Source organism: Myotis nattereri, assembly GCF_964212035.1.
Source record: "Myotis nattereri genome assembly, chromosome: 17".
Lineage (NCBI taxonomy): Eukaryota > Metazoa > Chordata > Mammalia > Chiroptera > Vespertilionidae > Myotis > Myotis nattereri.
Window position 1 is genome coordinate 51,107,204 of NC_138092.1, and position 18,992 is coordinate 51,126,195.

At 55.6% G+C, this 18,992-nt stretch overlaps 1 protein-coding gene across 1 annotated transcript; it reads left to right on the plus strand.

The window, feature by feature from the left end:
* Nucleotides 1-1,446: 1,446 nt before the first annotated feature.
* CA2 (carbonic anhydrase 2) lies at nt 1,447-16,193 on the plus strand. The gene is made up of 7 exons (XM_081111051.1): nt 1,447-1,974; nt 2,664-2,861; nt 10,124-10,242; nt 10,644-10,736; nt 12,001-12,063; nt 13,010-13,165; nt 15,424-16,193. Exons 1-7 carry the CDS (start codon nt 1,941-1,943, stop codon nt 15,541-15,543), a joined length of 783 nt encoding a protein of 260 aa, XP_080967177.1. The 5' UTR covers nt 1,447-1,940; the 3' UTR covers nt 15,544-16,193.
* The last annotated feature ends 2,799 nt before the right edge of the window (nt 16,194-18,992 follow it).

Below are 18,992 nucleotides of genomic sequence, written 5' to 3' on the forward strand. Positions count from 1 at the left end.
GCTACCAAGAAATATTAAGGAGAAGGAAGATGGGAAGGGGTGACACTACCCCAGAGAAGTCAGACCAGGCAGCCACGGCCGGGGGGCAGGGCTTATCGGGCAGGAGCACCGTGCCCGCACGCTGGGCACGAAGTAGTGGCAAACGGTGATATCAGCGCCATGTGGAAGGGGGCAGATAGCACAGCCAGGGCACAGGTGCCTGGCGAGACATGACTCGGCCTCCTGCGCCCCTTGGAGGCAATGAGTCGAGCCTGTGGCTGGGACAGACCACAAGGGTACAGTGTTAGAGGGTGAACCAGGGTTTAAACAGAAACGAGACACACAGTGTTCTACTATATATAATAAAATGTAAGCACCGTCGGGCGCGGGCCCGTCTCCCCACCGTCCCGTCCACCAGCGGGACTCGCTGGCCCCGGACGCAGGGAGGAAGACGGGGGGCCTGCTTTGCCCTGGCGAATCCTGCCTCTAGTCCTTCATCAGGGAGGAGACACTGGGGTGCCCACACGCCCCTGCACGGAAGCTCATTCATTCCTGTTTCCAAAAGGAAGTAACCCTGCCCAGCGGCCATTCCCACACACAGACGTTTCCCCACGGTGAGGCCGCTCGGACCTAACCAGGGCTCACCATCAGGGCGAGAGGCCGCCGGGGGTGCTCTCAGGGGTGAAGCAACCGTAACCCTAAGGTGCAGAGGGGAGATTTGATCTTTTCTACCCAGTCCCACCAACAGAGGACAAGGAGGGCATATTCTGGGCACAGCACGGCCTGGGCGCACGTGTGCCCACACAGGCTTGGCTTTCAGACCCTCCGTAGACAGGCACCGGGGACAGGGCCCGGACCTGGTGTCCGGACCTGGGGCTGGATGCTTGGGGTGAGGGCTGCCCTGTGCGGGGTAACGGCGGAGCAGCACCCCTGGTGCCAGGAGCACCCTCTGTGACAACCAGAAGGTCTCCAGGCACTGCCAACGTCCTGGTCGGGAAACTGCCCCGCAGAGCCAGGTGGCTGGGACTGCATTCTCGCCGAGTCTGTTGTGGGTGCCGCCTGTGGCGGCCTCATGGGCACGCAGCGTGGGGAATGCATCAGTGTCGCTGTCCCCGTTAATCTTTTCATTCCTGTTCTGGTTGAACTTGAAACCGGGTAACAATGTTTCAATGCTCGGCTGCTCTTGGCAGCGCAGGGGATGCAATAACTTACGGAGAAGCGCTGCTCCTTACGGTGAGAACGCCACGACCCTTAGGAAGCGCGCGGTTCACCAAGGGCCTCGCGCGCTCGGTGGGAGTGGGGTCGCTGTCCCGGCCGCGGCAGGGCTGGGGGTTCGTGGGAAACCGTAACCCGCGCCCGGGCGTCCGTCCTCTCCCGCGCCTCGCGGCCTCCTTCCGCGGCCGGCCAGCGGGGGGCGCGGGCTCTCCGCCCGGAGCCGCCACCGCCTCCCGTTTGCCCCAAGGTCACGGCTCGGAGCGAGCTCGCCGGCCGCCGGGCGGGAATCCCGGGTGCCTTCGGGGCGGAGACGCCGGCGCCGGGCCGGGGGGCCGGGGATGCGGTCACAATGGGCCGGGAGGGAGGCGCGGGGCCGGGGCCACAGCGTGGACGCCGCCACCGGACTCCGCGCCCGGAGGGAGGTGCGCGCAGACGCCCCGCCGCCCCGCGCAGCCGGAGCCGGTGCCGCCCAGGCCCCCGGGCGCGGCCGCGGGAGACGCTCCCCGCGCGGCGGGCGCAGCCTGCAGGGCGCTGTCCCCGCCCGGCCCTCCCCGCGCGGGACCGCACCTCCGCCCTCACCTCCCGCCGCAGGTCCGCCCGGCCCCTCCCCGGCCGGCCGCCCCCGGCACCAAGTTGGCGGGAGCCTATAAAAGCCGGGGACGGCGCGGCCGCGGACACACCGAGCCGGCCCCGAGCAGCCGCCGCTGGACGCGCGCCAACTCCTGCCCCGCCGCCCCGCCGCCACCATGTCCCACCACTGGGGGTACGGCCCGCACAACGGTGAGTGCGCGCCGCCCTCCGCACCTGCCGGCCGCGGGCGCCGGGTCGCGGGCCAGGGCCCCTGCGAGGGGTGCCCCCTCCCCAGCGCCGGCCCTGTCCGCTGCCCCGAACCCCCGCGTCCAGCGCGCACAGGCCCAAGGGGGGGGGGTACCCTCAGCGGGAGACGCGAGGACAGCCCCTCCGGGCCCCTGCGGGACACCCTCCTACCCGACCCAGGAGGAGAGAAGCGGTTGTAACAGGAAATGGTAGGTGTTGGTGGCAGAAATCGGGGACCCGCGCCCCCACCATCCTCAGCGCCACCTGTGGCTGAGGCTCCCGCACCGCCTGTCCCTGGCACTTCTCTGCGGTTAGAATTCCTTGCCCTGAACGGAGTTCACCCTTCACCTCTGACCCTAATGTCAGGGGGTCACCAGGAGCGGGCTTTCCCGCCAGGGGTCTGGGTTCTCAGAGTCAGAGGACATGCAATGGCTGGGAGCTGCGAGGCCTCCACACATGGACGCCCATCTCACAGCCCCTATGGGAGATGTCATTATTAACCCGCAGAACAAATGGGAAACTGAGGCACGGGGTGCTTTCCCAAAGGCTCTTCAGCTTGGTGGTGCCGCCCAATGGGAGCCTGCATCCCTGCCCCTTCCCGGGGAGTGGGTGCCTGTCCCCAGGCTGGGGGCTCACGGTCCCCCCCCCCCCAGGGCCCGAGCACTGGCACAAGGACTTCCCCATTGCCAAGGGCCACCGCCAGTCCCCTGTGGACATCGACACCAAAGCCGCCGCCCACGACCCTGCGCTGAAGCCCCTGACCGTGTCCTACGAGCAGGTGGCGTCCAGGCGGATCCTCAACAACGGCCACTCCTTCAACGTGGAGTTTGACGACTCCCAGGACACAGCAGGTCAGTGGCTAACGCATCACGGGGCCTTTTACCCAAAAGCTGTTTTCCTGGTGAAGGGGACCCTTCTCAGCCCTGAAGAGCCAGGCTGGGGACTGGCACAGATGCCAGGCTCAGAGGGCAGGCCGATGACCTTGAAGTGACCTGGGCTGCTCCTCCCTGGAACAGTCCCGGGTCCCTTGCAGGCCACTGAGAACCTGGGACCTGCCTCTGAAAATTCCAAAAGGCAGTGTCCCCTGGCGAGAGACACCAACAGTGATGTTTCGCAGAATTAGAACATTTAAGTTCTGTTCCTCTCTCACATCAATGTCTGCCCCTCCCTCTCCCCATCCCTCTCCCCCTCCCTCTCCCCCTCCCTCTCCCCCTCCCTCTCCCCCTCCTTCTCCCTCTCCCCCTCCCTCTCCCCCTCCCTCTCCCTCTCCCTCTCCCTCTCCCTCTCCCTCTGAAATCAACAAAAACATACTTTTAAAAATTAGAAATTTAAGTTCTAAGTTTCACTCTCACACAGATATTTCTCTCCCTTCCTCTCTAAAAACCAATGGAAACATGTCCTTGGGTGAGGATAAAACACCGACAACCTCCCCCCCACCCCACCCCCCAACCCCCGCCCAAATTCTTGGAAACAAAATTCTGAGTATTTTCTGGGTGTTGGGCTAGTGCGATAAAGGTGGCAGTACAGCTTGGTATCTACTGAGAAAGTCATTCCACGAATGAAGATGGTTTAGAGCTGGTGGATGTACTTGGCCCATTACGGACAAAACCGATTACCATCATTTGTTTGTAATGAGCTGTTTTCAGGGCGCTCGTTGAATGCTGTGCTTTTCCTTGTTTAGAAATAGAGCCGCCCCCCCCCCCCCCCCCACACACACACCATTCAGCCGTAGTCCTGCCTCTTTGCCCACTGGTTGATGTTATTGCCCTGTTTTCCTGAGCGCTGCCTCTGAAGGTCCGTGGCCGCTGCTGCAAACACACAGGCGGGCGCTGTGGAGGGGCCTGGGACAATGAGAAGGAGCGCGATGGTGCTGCTAAAACGGAGCCTCCATGGCCGCTGCTCTAGCATCTCCGGTAACCAGAGCCCTCGGAGGCGCAGCCACTGTCCTGCTCAGCTCTTACCCCTGTATTCAGCACTGTTTTGAAAAAGTTCTTCCCTGCCCCTTTCCCATTTTAAAATTTCTTGATACTTGGCTTTCTGAATAGTGATTTGGGAAGACAGTTTGATGGAGGGTAATGTAGAGGTGATCTGAGAAGTGTTCTCACCCCGTGCTCTGGGTCACCTCACCCAGCACACACACACACACACACAGACATACATGGACACACACGGTTTTCTAGGTTTTGAGGATTAGAGTTGGTGGAGGGTGTCCCCTGGAGACCCTTCTGTGGCTTTCTGCCGTGTCACCTTCCCCGGCGCCTCCCACTCCAAAGCAACAACGCTCGGCGAGTAAGTTAAATATAACGTTAAATATAAGGGAGACAGTTTCTTTTCTTCGTGTGAAGATTGTAATAGGGCAAGGCCAAAGGTCGTGGCGGTATTGTACATATGGAAAGGATGCCATAACACTTTGTGTTTGGTTATTTAAAAAAACAAAAGCTACTTTAGTCTGTAGTTGTCAGCTTTTTTTTTTTAAGAGACAATGGGCATTCAGTGTTGCCAATGAAATCATTGTTTTCCCTGGGTCTACCAGTTACATAGTAGATTTAATTCTGGATGCTACAAAGAATCCAGTATAAGATCACATGCCGACTGAGTGCTGAGAGTCTTTCTTGGAACAATGAGAAACAAATGGAACCGTGCACTGTTCTAGTGCGTGTGTCTTGGGGAGCGGGGGCCAGCATTTGGTGGTAGCTGTGAGCCTCGCCTGGGGTCCGTGGCCCTGGTGGCAGCAGCCTGGCCTCTCGGAGGTTTTCTTTCTTTCCCGTGAAACTGGAGTGAGGGTGGCACCGGAGGGGGAAGCGTGCTGAGCTCTAAGATTACCGCCAGCGCTCCCTCGATGGGGTTTCCACGTCTCATTTGTCAGTGTATCGGCATGTTCCATGTATGATATTAAAGGGGTCCTGCTGCTTTCCTACATGGCACCCAGCTGTAGCTGCGCGTCCGGCCACGCACCCGCCGCTCCCGGGGGGTTTCTCCACGGGCAGGGGCTGGTCACCTGGCTTCCCATCTCTGTGGCCACTTGCATTTGTAAAGCGGCGGCCGTGTTTAGGTTGTGAACCGAGAACACAAGTGGGTCAGTTTAGGGAGGGGCTCAAATCCACGCGTGGAGACACGTGGACTTCACTTAGTTCTCATTTTAGAAATCCTCACTAACACAACGAGATGCGAGGTCAGGCAGGCACCTGAGGGCCGGCCAGGGGCCGGGGCACCTCGGGAGAAAGGTGGGAGTGATGGCTGGGCCAGCTGCTCCCAGACGTGCGACAGGAAGTCTTGCAGGGCCGAGGAAACAGGGAGGCCTGAGCTGGCCCTGGTCTCGGTGAGGCCAGGCCTAGGCTTGGAGGGGCTCCAGGCGAAGGAAGAGGTCAGCCCGAGGCTGCCAGGGCACAGCACCTGCTGGCACCGGCCGGAAGGCACGGAACCGGACAGGCAGGCGCAGAAAGACCTCTCTTCGCATGTGAAAGTCTCCTTTGTGACTCTGTGCAAACACTGCAACCTCCTCAGCTGTTCTGGTTAAACAGGAAGCTTTCTCTCTTTTCGAGAATGCGGAATGCATTAAATATTGATGTTAAGAGAAAACACACCCACAGAATTAAAACAGAACCAAAGCGATCGTACCAGGCAGGGGAACAGCCTTCGGACTTTTGTAAAGATCCTGGCCTCTCAGGTTAGAAGAAGCGGCCGCCAGGCGTAAGGCAGAGGCTGGCCTCCCTGTCCCGGGAGTGACTGCCTGGGGACCTCAGAATAGGAGGGAATAGAAATCTTCACAAAATAACACGGCTAACCTAGTCTCCAGCACTGCGCTTTTCTGTCCACGTCTCAAAATAATTTATCCTTCTGGTCACCCAAGCTCGTTAAGTCAACAGTTTAACATCTCTTTTTGTTAGGAGTTATTGTTATGGTGTTTATCATTTTTATGTCCTTTGCCACTTATTTTATACTTTTAAGCCCTTAAGTTTATTTTCTTTTCCCTCCCTCTGTAATTTCAGTCTTCTAGCACTTCTCAGAGGTTCAGATTTTCAAATATATCCTAAATGCTATCTTATCTCCAAACTCAAATACATGGAGTCAGGCACTGAGGCGGCAGAACTTATCGCTGTTTAAGCCCAGGGAGTTCTTTTTGCCTGTGAGGTAATGGGCTGTGACCAGAAGCTTGGGCTAAAGCCCTCATCAATCTTCTAAATTCCTTTAAAAACAAACCACCTTAAATTAATGAAAAATCGTTAATCTTGTTAGAGTTTTTTCATTATTAGAAAATAACTCCCCCTGCTTAAGATCTTTTATTACTAGCTTTATTTGAGAGAAAAGATCAGCAGTCAAAATTCCTAATTCCTGCTAACTTATTAACTTTTATTAATGAGTGTAAAACTCTCCTGCTTTATTGCGAAGTTAGAAGCAAATATTGAAAAACAAAGTCTGGATTATTGAGCTAATCCATACACAGCATTATTTCTGTGTTGTTTTTTGAGAAATTGGAATGTTTGTATCTGTTTATATTAATTCAAGAAGGAAGGCGGCCGAGCTGTCCTGGCCCCGGCCGGGCGAGCAGACCTGCTCTGGGCATATTCTGGGTTCTGCTTGCTTTTCAGGAACCTGCTCCTGAAGCTGCTAAACTTCCCTCCCACAGACAATCTTAGCTCCCAAGGAAACAACCACCACAAATGGCAGGGCTTGCCTGCAAAGCGCGGCCCTCACCCAACCCCGCCAAGCTGCAGCAGGCCGGGCCGATCACGTTCACGGCGTGTGTGTATGTGTGTGTGTGTGTGTGTGTGTGTGTGTCTGCGTTCGGGCTCGCAGTCCGCATCGTAGGTGCTCACGGTCTGCCTGCAGTAACACGCATGTTGTGTCCAGTGTGTGTCACGGATGTGAACCTCCACCCCTGGGCTCCCGTGCAGCTGCCGCCAGGCACCGTGTGTGTACATACCTGAGTCTCCTTTTTAATTCTTGGACAGTTGCCATCCACCTGCCTCTAAAAGCTGAATTTCCGTGTGTCTACGCAGCGCAGGGCAGCCCGCCATTTTGCTCCTCAGAAGCAGCACGCGGGCCGTCCGCTTCACCCTGGGCCGCCCGATGTCCGCTTTCCTCTCCCGGGGAGGCCTGGCCGCCGCCTCCGCCGGGAAGGCCACAGGGATGCAGTGTGTTGGTTTTCTGATTATTCACAGAGAGCATTGTTTACCTGTTGGAAATGCTGTGTTTAGTGGATTTATTTCTTCACATTGTTGATAGGAAACTCCTTAAATTTTAAGTTTAAACCAAAGCCCATCGGGTTAGTTTACTTGTATTTTGGATCTAAGAGAGATTATTGACTTCCAGGGAGGTCTTTGTTATTTGGATGCATTTTATATTAAGGGATCATGTGATTGGAAGAAAAAAATTCAAAGCGTTACCATTACAGATTTTAATTTGTGTAGGGGTCTGATTTATCTCAGTATGACTGGCGTGAATGTCTTAATTTTTACAAACAACCTATACTCAACATAATTTTTCCACGTAATCTGTACAGGAAGACAGATGCGTCTAGAATATACTTGGTGCTCACTTTGCAGTTTGTGCATTAAGTTGGTACAACTGAGGCAGTCACGACAGTGAAAGGCTGCAGCGCCCGTGGGCGGGGGGGGGGGGGTAGGGTGTGGGTAGGGGGAGGGGGAATCGGGGCTTCAGTTGCGTGGAGCCCGCGTGAGTCTGTCCTTCCCTTGCAGCACGTTTCCGCCAGGCAGCAGGCCATGCCTCGTCCGCCCCACGGGCCTCATTGCCTTGTACAGAAACAACTTCTGCTATTTTTAAACCTTATTTTTGCAGTAGAAAAGCAGGTTTCATTTTAAACTGGGGTAGTTTAGAGGTGACCTGAGGCAGCCAACGTAAAGCAAGTAAGCAAGCAGACCCAGAGGCAGCCGCTTCCCAGCTTCCAGCACGGGCTGTCTGTGCTGCTTCTCAGTTAAAAAGAGAGGCGCCCTTTACGACAGCGCAGGGCAAGTTATCATCATAACAATGAAGTCTCGAGGGACTTCATTGACTAGACCTCATGTTAAGGAGTTCTGAGAAATAACCAACTAGTTGAAGAAGGTCAGAAATGCTGCCTTTAATAGCAAGTAAACAGTAACTATAATAATCTTTTAAAATTACAACAGGCTTACAATTTACATAGCCACATAGTTTTATTTTAATAGGAGTGAAAACAGGTATCTGGTAGTAACAGATCAGCACGGAATGTGTTTAATCATTGAACCCAGAGCTTAATTCCTTTTCCTGTTTAGTATTAGTAAGTCCCGTTTAATGAAAGCTCATATATACTCTTGCCTGACTCTAAATGTTCTCTGTAAGAAGTAAAGTAGGATGGAATCTTAACATCCGCCAGAGAGTGAGTAAGAACTAGCTCTAAGCTTCATGATCTTTAAAGTTTAAGATTCTGACAAGATTCTTCACAGGGAGGGAGATTAGTCAGCTCAGATTTTACTTAACTCACTTTGCCACTTGGTAGAATGAATGATGTTACAAATGGTTTTCAGGATCAGCCCGCCAGTTAGTTAGTAGTTTTAAAAAGTTATAAAGGAATTAATTCCAACATCAATTTATTTCATAAACAAGTATTTTGTTTTAAGGATATATCATTAAGAAAAATAGGAATTATCTCATTTCTGAAAAAGCCTATTTGGGGTGATAAGGCTAATTTTTTCCTCATAGACTTATGAGGTTAAAAAAAGCTTTTACAATTAATTGTTATTAAGTTTCAAGAGAGGTGATTTTTGTCAGAAAACATGCAAATTCCTGTTTCTTAGCAGCTCTGTAACATAGCATTATTTATGATTCGCGGGTTTTTTTCATTCTCTTTCTCCCGCCTGTGAAAAGCAGAGGCGCACCAAGACCATGCCAGGAGCCACAGAAAAGCCTCCACCCGAACCTCCCATCAGCTTCCCCTTCCCTTCCACTAGATGAGCGTCTGCTGCCGCCTTGTAAGCACATTTAGCTAAAGGGAAGCCAGCAAACTTGCCCATCCAGACTTGGTCCCTTTGATTTGCAAAGCCAAAGTTTGGACTCATTCTTTTATGAATTATAAACCAAAACTAGTAAAATACACTTATGGGAACAGATGTTTAATCCCAGTTCTGGAAAAAATAACGTTGAAGTGGTAGAACTAAACTAACTTTAAAAGCTTTAAAATATACTGGTTAAATCCCATTAATACATATAAGTCAGGTAAAAAGTTTTTGGAGGGGATAGGGAAGCAGTGACCTCTTACTATTTTAATCCTCTCTTAAGACACAACTACAACTGTCACAGATAGGTTGTGGTCCAACACCGCGATTTCTAGGACTGCTTTTACTGTAATTAATGCCAGAACATGGGAATCATGAGATCGTTATTCAAGTTAGAATTAGAAGTTCCTGGAGGTAATAGACCCCTCCACTAGTATGTGATCAGTACCTAGTGGAGTAATCAACAATTGGATGTACCCATTTTACAGATGAGGACGTTAGAGTCAGAGAGGGTAAATAAAAATTTTAAAGGGACAAAGCTAGTCAGTAGCTTTCGGATTTGAATGGTCACTGCTACTAAAGGATTTGGAAAGCCTGTGTGAGGAAAATAGGATTTTATAACATTGAGATAAAGAATGCTGGTATTTCAGTAATTCAGTAAGGCTTGTAGGCCTGTCCTGACAGGTTAGCTGAGTCGCCCCGGGACAGTCCCTGCGGAGAGGTTGCCACATTTGTGCGAATGTGCCCGAGGCCTGCTCTGGCCAGCAACAGAAGAACTTCCTCCGTGACTCACAGAAGAAGCCATAGCTTCCTTAACATTTCCTCTCTCTGCCCTGACCCTATGACCCCCAAGCAAACCCAGAAGAGAGGTGCCAGGTGCTCAGCAGACAGAGGGGAAAGCAGCATCCTTTAGGCCACACACGCAGAGGAACAGCTACCGCGTATTCTGCTCCGCGCTGTGGGCCAAACCGGAGCCTGGATTAAATTTCCAGAGTGAAAATGTTGCTATGGGCACAGATGCGGGACTACACAATGGGATTCAAATGTAACGTTAGTAGTGTGAGTTCCATAGCACATGTATGAGTATGCACTGTACACGTGTGTATGCACACACGCACACGTATATTTTTACATTTCAGTGCTGAAGGGAGGGCCTCTCGCTGACACCTACCGACTGGTTCAGTTCCACTTTCACTGGGGCTCATGCGATGGGCAGGGCTCGGAGCACACAGTGGACCAGGAGAAATACGCCGCAGAGGTAACCTACGCTTGCTTGCTTCTGGGAAAAACAGTGATACTTGGCATTAATTTCAAAAGCTTAATTTTGTAAATTCGGCTTAAACAGGGGAACCACTTTCTGAACAAAAGACCTTCACACTTGCTTATCGCTGCTCCAAGGGCAGCGTTGGGGGAGTGAGTGAATTCAAGTGGGAGGCCTGTTTTCATATAAACCTGGAAACAGAATTTGCGTCTTCCCGCAGAACATGCAACTCTTGCTGTTGATGAAATCACTTGCTAGTATGCCCAACAGTTTAAATAGAGTTAAAATGAAGGAAAGGCTCACTTTTAAAATGCCCAGAGACCACGGGGGGGTGGGGATGGGGGCAGGGTCCCTGGTTCTGCCCGTCCTCACTGTGAGTGGTCTGTCTCCTGCCGCAGCTGCACCTGGTTCACTGGAACACCAAGTACGGGGATTTCGGGACGGCCGTCAAACAACCCGACGGGCTGGCTGTTCTGGGTGTTTTTTTGAAGGTAAGTGGGCGGCCCAGTTCTTTCCTCCCTGTTTTCAGCAAAGATGAGCCAGACAGGACACTTCTAGCCAAGAGGACATTCTCCGGAGAGCCTGGGTGGAGGTGGGACCGAGGAGGACGCCAAGTGGTGTTGGCACCGTGCCAAGTGACGGTGACGACGCGTCCCTGTGAGGTGAAGGGAGCAAGAGCGACCCTGCCCACGTCCACGGTTCCTCCCCTTGGGCTGGACAGTGTCTTTCATGGCAGACGGCTGTGGGGGGAGGACACACTTTCCTCTGCCCTCGAGGTGCTCCTGGCCGGCCCAGCAGCCCAATAGACCTGAGGCAAGAGAAATAACCATTGGAGTACATCCGTCTGCATGGGAACCCCGCAGACAGGAGAGTCAGAGTCCACCTGCAGGAGCGGGAACCTGGGCTCTGAGACATCTGAGCTGGGGGTGGGGAGGGCCTGGGGGCCTCAGCAGGCCGCTGCAGGAGGGTAAGAAGGGCAGCCCTTTAATCAGCAGTTTTCCCTGCCCTGCAGCCATGACGAAAGCAGCTATCTCAGATCACCTCTTCTGAGCAGAGCCTCTAACTCAAATTCTTCTAAGTAGTTAAAGTGGGAGGAGGGGGTAGAAGTTTGCTAAGGTTGACTTTAGCTCCAAACAATCTGCACCCCACAGAGGCACACAGCAGGGGCGGGGGGGGGGCTTATTTGGACCCCACATGCTAAAGGAAGGGCAGGCTCTCAGGCTGGAGGACGGCTCCATAGTGGGGAATTGCAGGCAACAGGGGACGGAAGGTTGAGCTGCCATCCTGACAGTTGTAAAGCCAGTGGAGTCATGGGCTGGTGAGTCACGGCTGGACTACGTCAAGGTGGGAGCCGTGTGTCATGAAACCATCCACGGAAAGCATGGAGAGGCGTGGACAGACGCTGATTAGATGATGGAAGGAAACGAGGGCCGAGGGGTTGGGGAGGCAGGAGAGCCAGGGGAGAGTGTTAAAAGAGAGGGCGGACAGTCGGCGAAGGCCTGCGAGAAGGTGCAGGCGAGCTGGGGCCAGTGTCCTTCCTTCTGAGCTGAGAGCGCTGTTGCCTCTGGAGAGGATGAGAAGCTCGCCTCTGGGGCTGCCAGGGCTGCGTCCGGCGTCCGTGGGGGGTCTGGTGGGGCCAGGTAGCGAGTGCAGGGTTTGGGTTTACTCTTTGGAGAAATTCTATGATAGAACTGCCCAGATCCAACGGGTGTGGTGCCACCCGTCATACAGCACCTGGTCCGTGTCTTGCTCTAGGTCGGCGACGCCAAGCCGGGCCTCCAGAAGGTCGTCGATGCGCTGTGCTCCATTAAAACAAAGGTACGTGAGTGTCCCGCCACCCCACTGGCTTGGGGAAACGCTTTTGTTCAAATGGAATAGTTTTGGCTTGACAAGGGGTGTTTGGGAGAGCAATCAATAAAGGTAAAATGTTGCTTATATATGTATTTAACTCTTTTATAATCCAAAAGTGGATCCTGATGCCCGTCTAAGTTAGACTTGTGTTTGCGTAATCTGGCTTCCCCATCCACACGTCCCTGTGCGCGTCAGGGGCTCGTGCCTGGGAGGAGGCCGAAAGGCCGCCTGCTCAGCCAGTCACTCACCCCTGCGCAGGGACCTCCTGAGGGCCTGCCACGTGCCGGCCGCTTCGTACCGTGGTGAACGCGACACACAGGGCCCGCCTCAGGGAGGTGTCTGTTCTGGGCCTCCTCGAATTGATTCGTCCCATGTTTAAACCCTCCCGACGGCACAGCTGCATTGAGGCCAATGGGCATCGGCGTAAATTAAATACTGCCATGGCCAGTGGCAGCCCTGGCTCTGTAAAGCTCGCCCTCACAGCAGCCTCTGACTTCTGAAATGCTCACCTCCCACCTCTAGCTTGACGCCCTTGACTCCTGAATAAACCTGATCTGAAAGCACTAACTCAAAAAGACGCCTGCACCCCACGCTCATCGCAGCATCATTCACGACAGCCAACTGGGGGGGCGGGGGGCGGGGCTAAGTGTCCACCAACGAGTGAACGATAAAGAACATGAGGTGCATAAGGAAATGTGACTCCACCTTAAACAGAATGGAACTGGCCATCTGTGAGGGCACGGGGCTGAGAGGAGTCAGGTTCTCCAGCTCATGGCTGTTTCTGGGCAGACGCCTCGGTTACGCTCCTTCTGTTCTGTTTCCTGGGGAGCGGACTCTTTAAAATGCAGCTGTGGCTGTTAGGTGTGCCTCCTGCCCGACCATGAGGCTCTAACCTGAGTGTCACCTGTGCCAGGGTAAGAGCGCCGCCTTCACTGACTTCGACCCGTGCGGGCTCCTCCCCGGGTGCCTGGACTACTGGACCTACCCCGGCTCGCTGACCACGCCGCCGCTGCTGGAGTGCGTGACCTGGATCGTGCTCAGGGAGCCCATCAGCGTGAGCAGCGAGCAGGTGGGTCCCCGACGGCGAGCGGGCTGGGTGCGGGGCTGTGGAGTCGGCCAACCTGGTAACCTCCTCCTGGTGCTCTGGCCGTGGGGCCGTGTGCGCAGAGATGAGCTACTAAACATGCAATAAACACGGCTCGTCATTAACCATAGCCTGAAGCTGTAAACACAGGCAGAACGAGGGTCCGGTGGGCCAGGTGCCTTCACCGAATGAGTGCTGCTCCTGTGAACGCTGAGAAAGCGAAGCCTGCGCAATGACCGGTCACGCCCACGGTTACAGGGTCAGGATGCTCCTCAGCCCCCTGACTCCTGAGGAAGGCGAGGGGCCTTGCAGAAACTATTCAACTCAGTCCCCGCGGCCAGAGTGGCCGGAGGCCGAGGCAGACCCCTCGCCGTGCGCTGGGTGCAGTGCCATCTGCCTGGCAGGTGATTAAGGCCTTGCAGTCCCAGCGGGGCAGGGGCAGGGGCAGGGGCAGGGGCAGGGGCAGGGCAGGGGCAGAGGCAGGGCAGGGGAAGGGGCAGGGGCAGGGGCAGGGCAGGGGCAGGGGCAGGGCAGGGGCAGGGCAGGGGCAGAGGCAGGGCAGGGGAAGGGGCAGGGGCAGGGGCAGGGCAGGGGCAGGGGCAGGGCAGGGGCAGGGCAGGGGCAGAGGCAGGGCAGGGGAAGGGGCAGGGGCAGGGGCAGGGCAGGGGCAGGGGCAGGGCAGGGGCAGGGCAGGGGCAGAGGCAGGGCAGGGGAAGGGGCAGGGGCAGGGGCAGGGCAGGGGCAGAGGCAGGGCAGGGGAAGGGGCAGGGGCAGGGGCAGGGGCAGAGGCAGGGCAGGGGAAGGGGCAGGGGCAGGGGCAGGGGCAGGGCAGGGGCAGGGGCAGGGCAGGGGCAGAGGCAGGGCAGGGGAAGGGGCAGGGGCAGGGGCAGGGCAGGGGCAGAGGCAGGGCAGGGGAAGGGGCAGGGGCAGGGGCAGGGGCAGGGGCAGAGGCAGGGCAGGGGAAGGGGCAGGGGCAGGGGCAGGGGCAGGGCAGGGGCAGGGGCAGGGCAGGGGCAGAGGCAGGGGCAGGGGCAGGGCAGGGGCAGAGGCAGGGCAGGGGCAGGGGCAGGGCAGGGCAGGGGCAGGTCACCGTCGTCCACTTCAATCAGAGTGACTTTGTGGGGGGACTGTGGGAATGTCACTTACAAACAGCTCAGGCTGCTGACTGGTGGCTGCCGACCTCCTTCACGCAGATCAAGTCTCGAGAAGGGAAAGGGAAGAACCACTTTGCAAAACACCCTCTGAGAAGTGGGGGCAGGTGAGGGCTGCCTGTGTCCATCACGGGGCCAGGGAACAAACTTCAAAGGGAATAAAAATCAACCAAGACACCTGGGCGGCATGGCTCAGTGGTTGAGCATTGACCTCTGAACCAGGGCGCATGCTCAGGGTGTGGGCTCAATTCCCAGTGTGGGGTGTGCAGGAGGCAGCCAATCGATGATTCTCTCTCATTCCTGATGTGTCTCTCTCCCTTCCTGCTTAAAAAATAAAAGAGTCACCCTAGCCAGTTTGGCTCAGTGGATAGAGCATCGGCCTGTGAACCCAAAGGTCCCGGGTTCGATTCTGGTCAAGGGCAAGCTGCAGGCTCCTCCCCGGCCCGGGCCCTGGTCAGGGCTCCTGCAGGAGGCAGCCAATCGATGTGTTTCTCTCACACGGATGTTCTCTGTCTGTCCCTCTCCCTTCCACTCTCCCTAAAAATCAATGGAAAAGTATCCTCGGGTGAGGATTAACCAAAAATAAATAAATAAACAAACAAACAATAAAATAAAAAGAAAAAGATCCACCAAGACCAGGACTGGACGCCCACTCGGCACAGCCCTCCAGGGCAGTGTCCTGCGCATTTGAGCAGAGACGCCGGCCTGCCTTCCGGCTCTGGGCTTGCCGACCCTGGACCCCCAACTGCACAGGTGCTGTAGTTCACCCTCCCCAGGGCAGACGCAGACCTTTAATTTTCACTTGGGATTGTTATGTTACATCTCAAAGGTATAAAGTCAGGAGGAAAGCAGAAAGCAAACGGAAATGGCCTTCAGCAACAGCAGCGATTCCGAGCGTGTGTCATAGAGAGGGATCCGTCGGTGAACACATGCGTGTGCATCTGTGATTATCTGTGGGGTCCCGTGAGACGTGAACATGGGTACATGGTGCTGTGCACATCGGGGAGCCCATGTCAGATGTGACCCAGCGCGCCTCTCAGTATCGCGTGAAACGTTTCTTTTTAATTTTCTAATCTTTCCTGTGTCTTTTAGATAAACACGTTCCGTCAGCTTAGCTTCAACAAGGAGGGGGAGGCAGAAGAACTCATGGTGGACAACTGGCGCCCCACGCAGCCCCTGCACGGCCGCCAGGTCAGGGCGTCCTTCCAGTGAGACGCGGGCCGCGGGCCCCAGCGTCCGAGGTCCCCGGCGCGGAGCACCGGCCCACGCGGCGAATCAGACCTGCTGCTCTGCGTCCCCGACTGCTGGGCTCCCGACTAGACCCTTCCTGTCCCCTCCTGTCCCCCTGACGCTTGCTATTCCCGTGGGAGGAGCCGGGCCAGCTGTCCGCGATGCAGCGACGTGGTGGGCGGTGCTTTGCTGGGGGTGGCCTTCCTGTAAGAAATGATTAAAGGGATCGGAGGGGAACGTGCCTGTTCATAGCTCGGGGTGAGCCTCACACGGGGTGTCAGATGGGAGGAGGCGGGTTCGGATCTGCACCGGGAGATCGCGGTGATGTGAATCAGGTAAAATGCTCAGGATTCTGTGCGACGTGAACCAGACGGGATCACTGTTCTGACTCCAAGATGTTGTACGAAAGAGAAATCCTCACGTTCGTCTATATTTGTAGCAAAGTCCCCTTACATGTGACTCCTGCCATAATTCAGTGGCTTCTGAGCTGCAGAGGTCCACGAGGTAGAATCTAAAAACTGGTATCATTGTCGCTGTGACACAGAATGTATTTCCATCCAGAAAATACGTCCTCTGTTAATAAATGCTGTATTTTGGGTATATTCTCTAATAAAGCCCGATTTCTCTTTGGGGCGCTGTGCTTTATGCTGGGGGAGTGGGCGTGTGTGGGATAGTTCCCGTCGGTTCATTGCTGGGGTGAGCGTGTCGGCTTCCTCAGGACTGGAGGACCGCGAAGGCCTGGCCGGTTCGCGCCAAGGGGAGCAGGCGGAGCAGATGGAACGCACAGCTGCCCGGGAGCAGAGGAATGGCCTCAGCCTGCGCTGCGTCAGCAGGGTTGTCGATATCTCTGGCCCGCTCCGGCCCCGGTCCGGGCACACCGAGCTGCTGGGTGAGGGGAGCGGGCCTGGACTTGCGTGCGGTCCCCCGTCCCTGCTGGCCTCTTGGGGTGGCCTTTCTGTGAGGGAATCTGGTTAAAGGCTGGCTGGCCTGGCCCCTGATCTGCGTGTGCTGACATCTTTCATCTGGTTGGGAGGGACCCGTAGCTGAACGTATCCCCACCACCGCCTCCGGTCGCCAGGTCCTGTCTGCTCCTATCATAGCCTAGGGCAGTGATGGCGAACCTTTTGAGCTCGGCGTGTCAGCATTTTGAAAAACCCTAACTTAACTCTAGTGCCATGTTACCTATAGAAATTTTTTTTGATATTTGCAACCATAGTAAAACAAAGACTTATATTTTTGGTATTTATTTTATATATTTAAATGCCACTTAACAAAGAAAAATCAACCAAAAAAATGAGTTCGTGTGTCACCTCTGACACGCGTGTCATAGGTTTGCCATTGCTGACCTAGGGGTCAGGTATGAGGGACCCCCCCCCCCCCGTCACACAGGCAGAGCCCCCCACAGGGACAGCTGCCTCTTCTGACCAGGTCGTGAGTCCTTGCTCCCCTCACCACCCACATTTGGTTCTGAAGATGGGTGGGACAGGAGGACAGGGGGACGGGGTGCTGACATCTTCCTCTCCCCCTCCCCCACCCCTCCCCCACCCCGCACGCTGGGCCAGAAAGCTGACCCTCCTTCCTCTGGGACCCCCCCCCCCGCCCTCTCCTCAGCAGCACTGACCGCCCCCGCTCCCTCCACCCCCACCCCCCTGCAGGGCCGCCAGAGCAGCGAGATGCACAGAGGAACATGGTTTCACAACAGGGCGTTGGGGATGGTTGCACAACAGTGGAATGTGCTTAATAGCACACACTGTACACGTACAAGGCTAAAATGGTTCGTTTCATCACAATTTTTTAGAAGGCTGATAGGATTACTTTTTTATTATCTAGCGTGTCATTCCTCACCTCTGCCTGTTGAAAACAGGCATGTTTTGCACAAAACAAACAGGTACTTATAAATCTCACTTAACAGATGGGAAGGGCCTTGAACATGCCTGGGCATCAACAGGAGGGGGACTTGGGGTGACGAGTACCCGAGTTCGTGCTGGCTCTGCAGTTCGATGGTCTATTAAAGCCTGGCTTTTGTCTCAGCTGCAGAAACTGGGGCGAGCTCCTTAATCTTCTTAAATCTCCTATTTCTCATCTGCAACTCGAGGGGATAATACTAGCAAATCCCCTCCCATTCCTGTGCACGACCCGGCACAGACACGCCAGCACACCCAGGAGCACCAGTAAGTACCAGCTATGGCCAGAGAGGCCACGGGGGCCCAGACGCAACCAGCGAAGTCTTCAGGATTGGCAGCTGTGAGCTCCCCGACCCCTCCTCCGCTCCTCCGGCCCTGAGGACCCCCGTCTCCTTCCTGGGTGATGCCCCCAGAATCCGTGTATGTCCTGACCATCCCGTGGAGTCTATTTACAGCACCCAAAACTGCCGGAGGATGAAAATAAGCGTTTTCCCCATTGGCTTCCGCGTCTAGAAAGCATTTATGCAACCGGAAAGCAAAATCCAGTCGCTCCCTATTGCACTGCCTCCTGCGACAGGCGTTGAAAGGGGTGTTCTTAATCCTTCACTGCCAAGGAGGCCACGCAGCTCCTCCTCGCGGGCTGGCAGGACCGTCTGCAGCCTGGGCCGTGGCGCAGAGACAAGCTCTCAACTGCCAGGCCTTCCTCCCCGGGCTCTCATTCCATTTTTCGGAAAGGAGACGACGAATCTGTCAGGTTGACATTCTTGTTTTCCTGCTGACGACCCTGCAGAGCTTATGCGCCATGTCAGCCTGGAGGCAAAGCATCTCGATGTTCCGTGTGCACCCCTGTTGGCAACAGACAGTCACAGGTGAGGCATCAGAAACACACGAAAATGAGTGTTGTGCCTGAAAGGAAGGTGAGAGCGGGAAGTGCAGTTGTTAGGGTCCCACTGAGAGGTGGGTCTTCCAACTGTGCGGCCTTGGGCACCGGGTCCTGTGGGCTGGCTCACGGGAAGTGCTCGGTAGGTAGCTGTTCTCACGCAGACCCTCCAAAGAGGCCTGTTTTCTCCGACCAAGGCACGTCCTCGCCGAGGACCGGATCGCAGCGGCCTCCGCCCGGCAGCGCGGGCAGAGGGAGGAAGAGGGTCCGCGCGAGGCCGGCCTGGCTGCCGCCTGAGCACTGGCGCTGCCGGCGCGGCCTGTGAGGCCACAGGTAAGGATGTGACCGCCCCGGCTTCAGTGCCCTCATCGCTCATTGGAGATAACTGGGGTTCCTGCCTGTCAGGGTTGTTTTGAGGACTTAAAGGGGTATCCCGGGTAAAACTCTTATGCCACCCTAAGGTGTTAACTAAGGGACGTTAGAGGAGATGATGAGGAATTTATCGACTTGGCCTTGCACAGATCTGTGGCGCGAGTGGCGGTGGGTTTTCCAGGTCAGGGGCGGGCACCAGCCCACAGGTGAGCGGCGGCTGCCTCCCACCCCAGGCTTTCCCTGCAGAGCCCCCGAGGGACACTGGGATCTTCTGC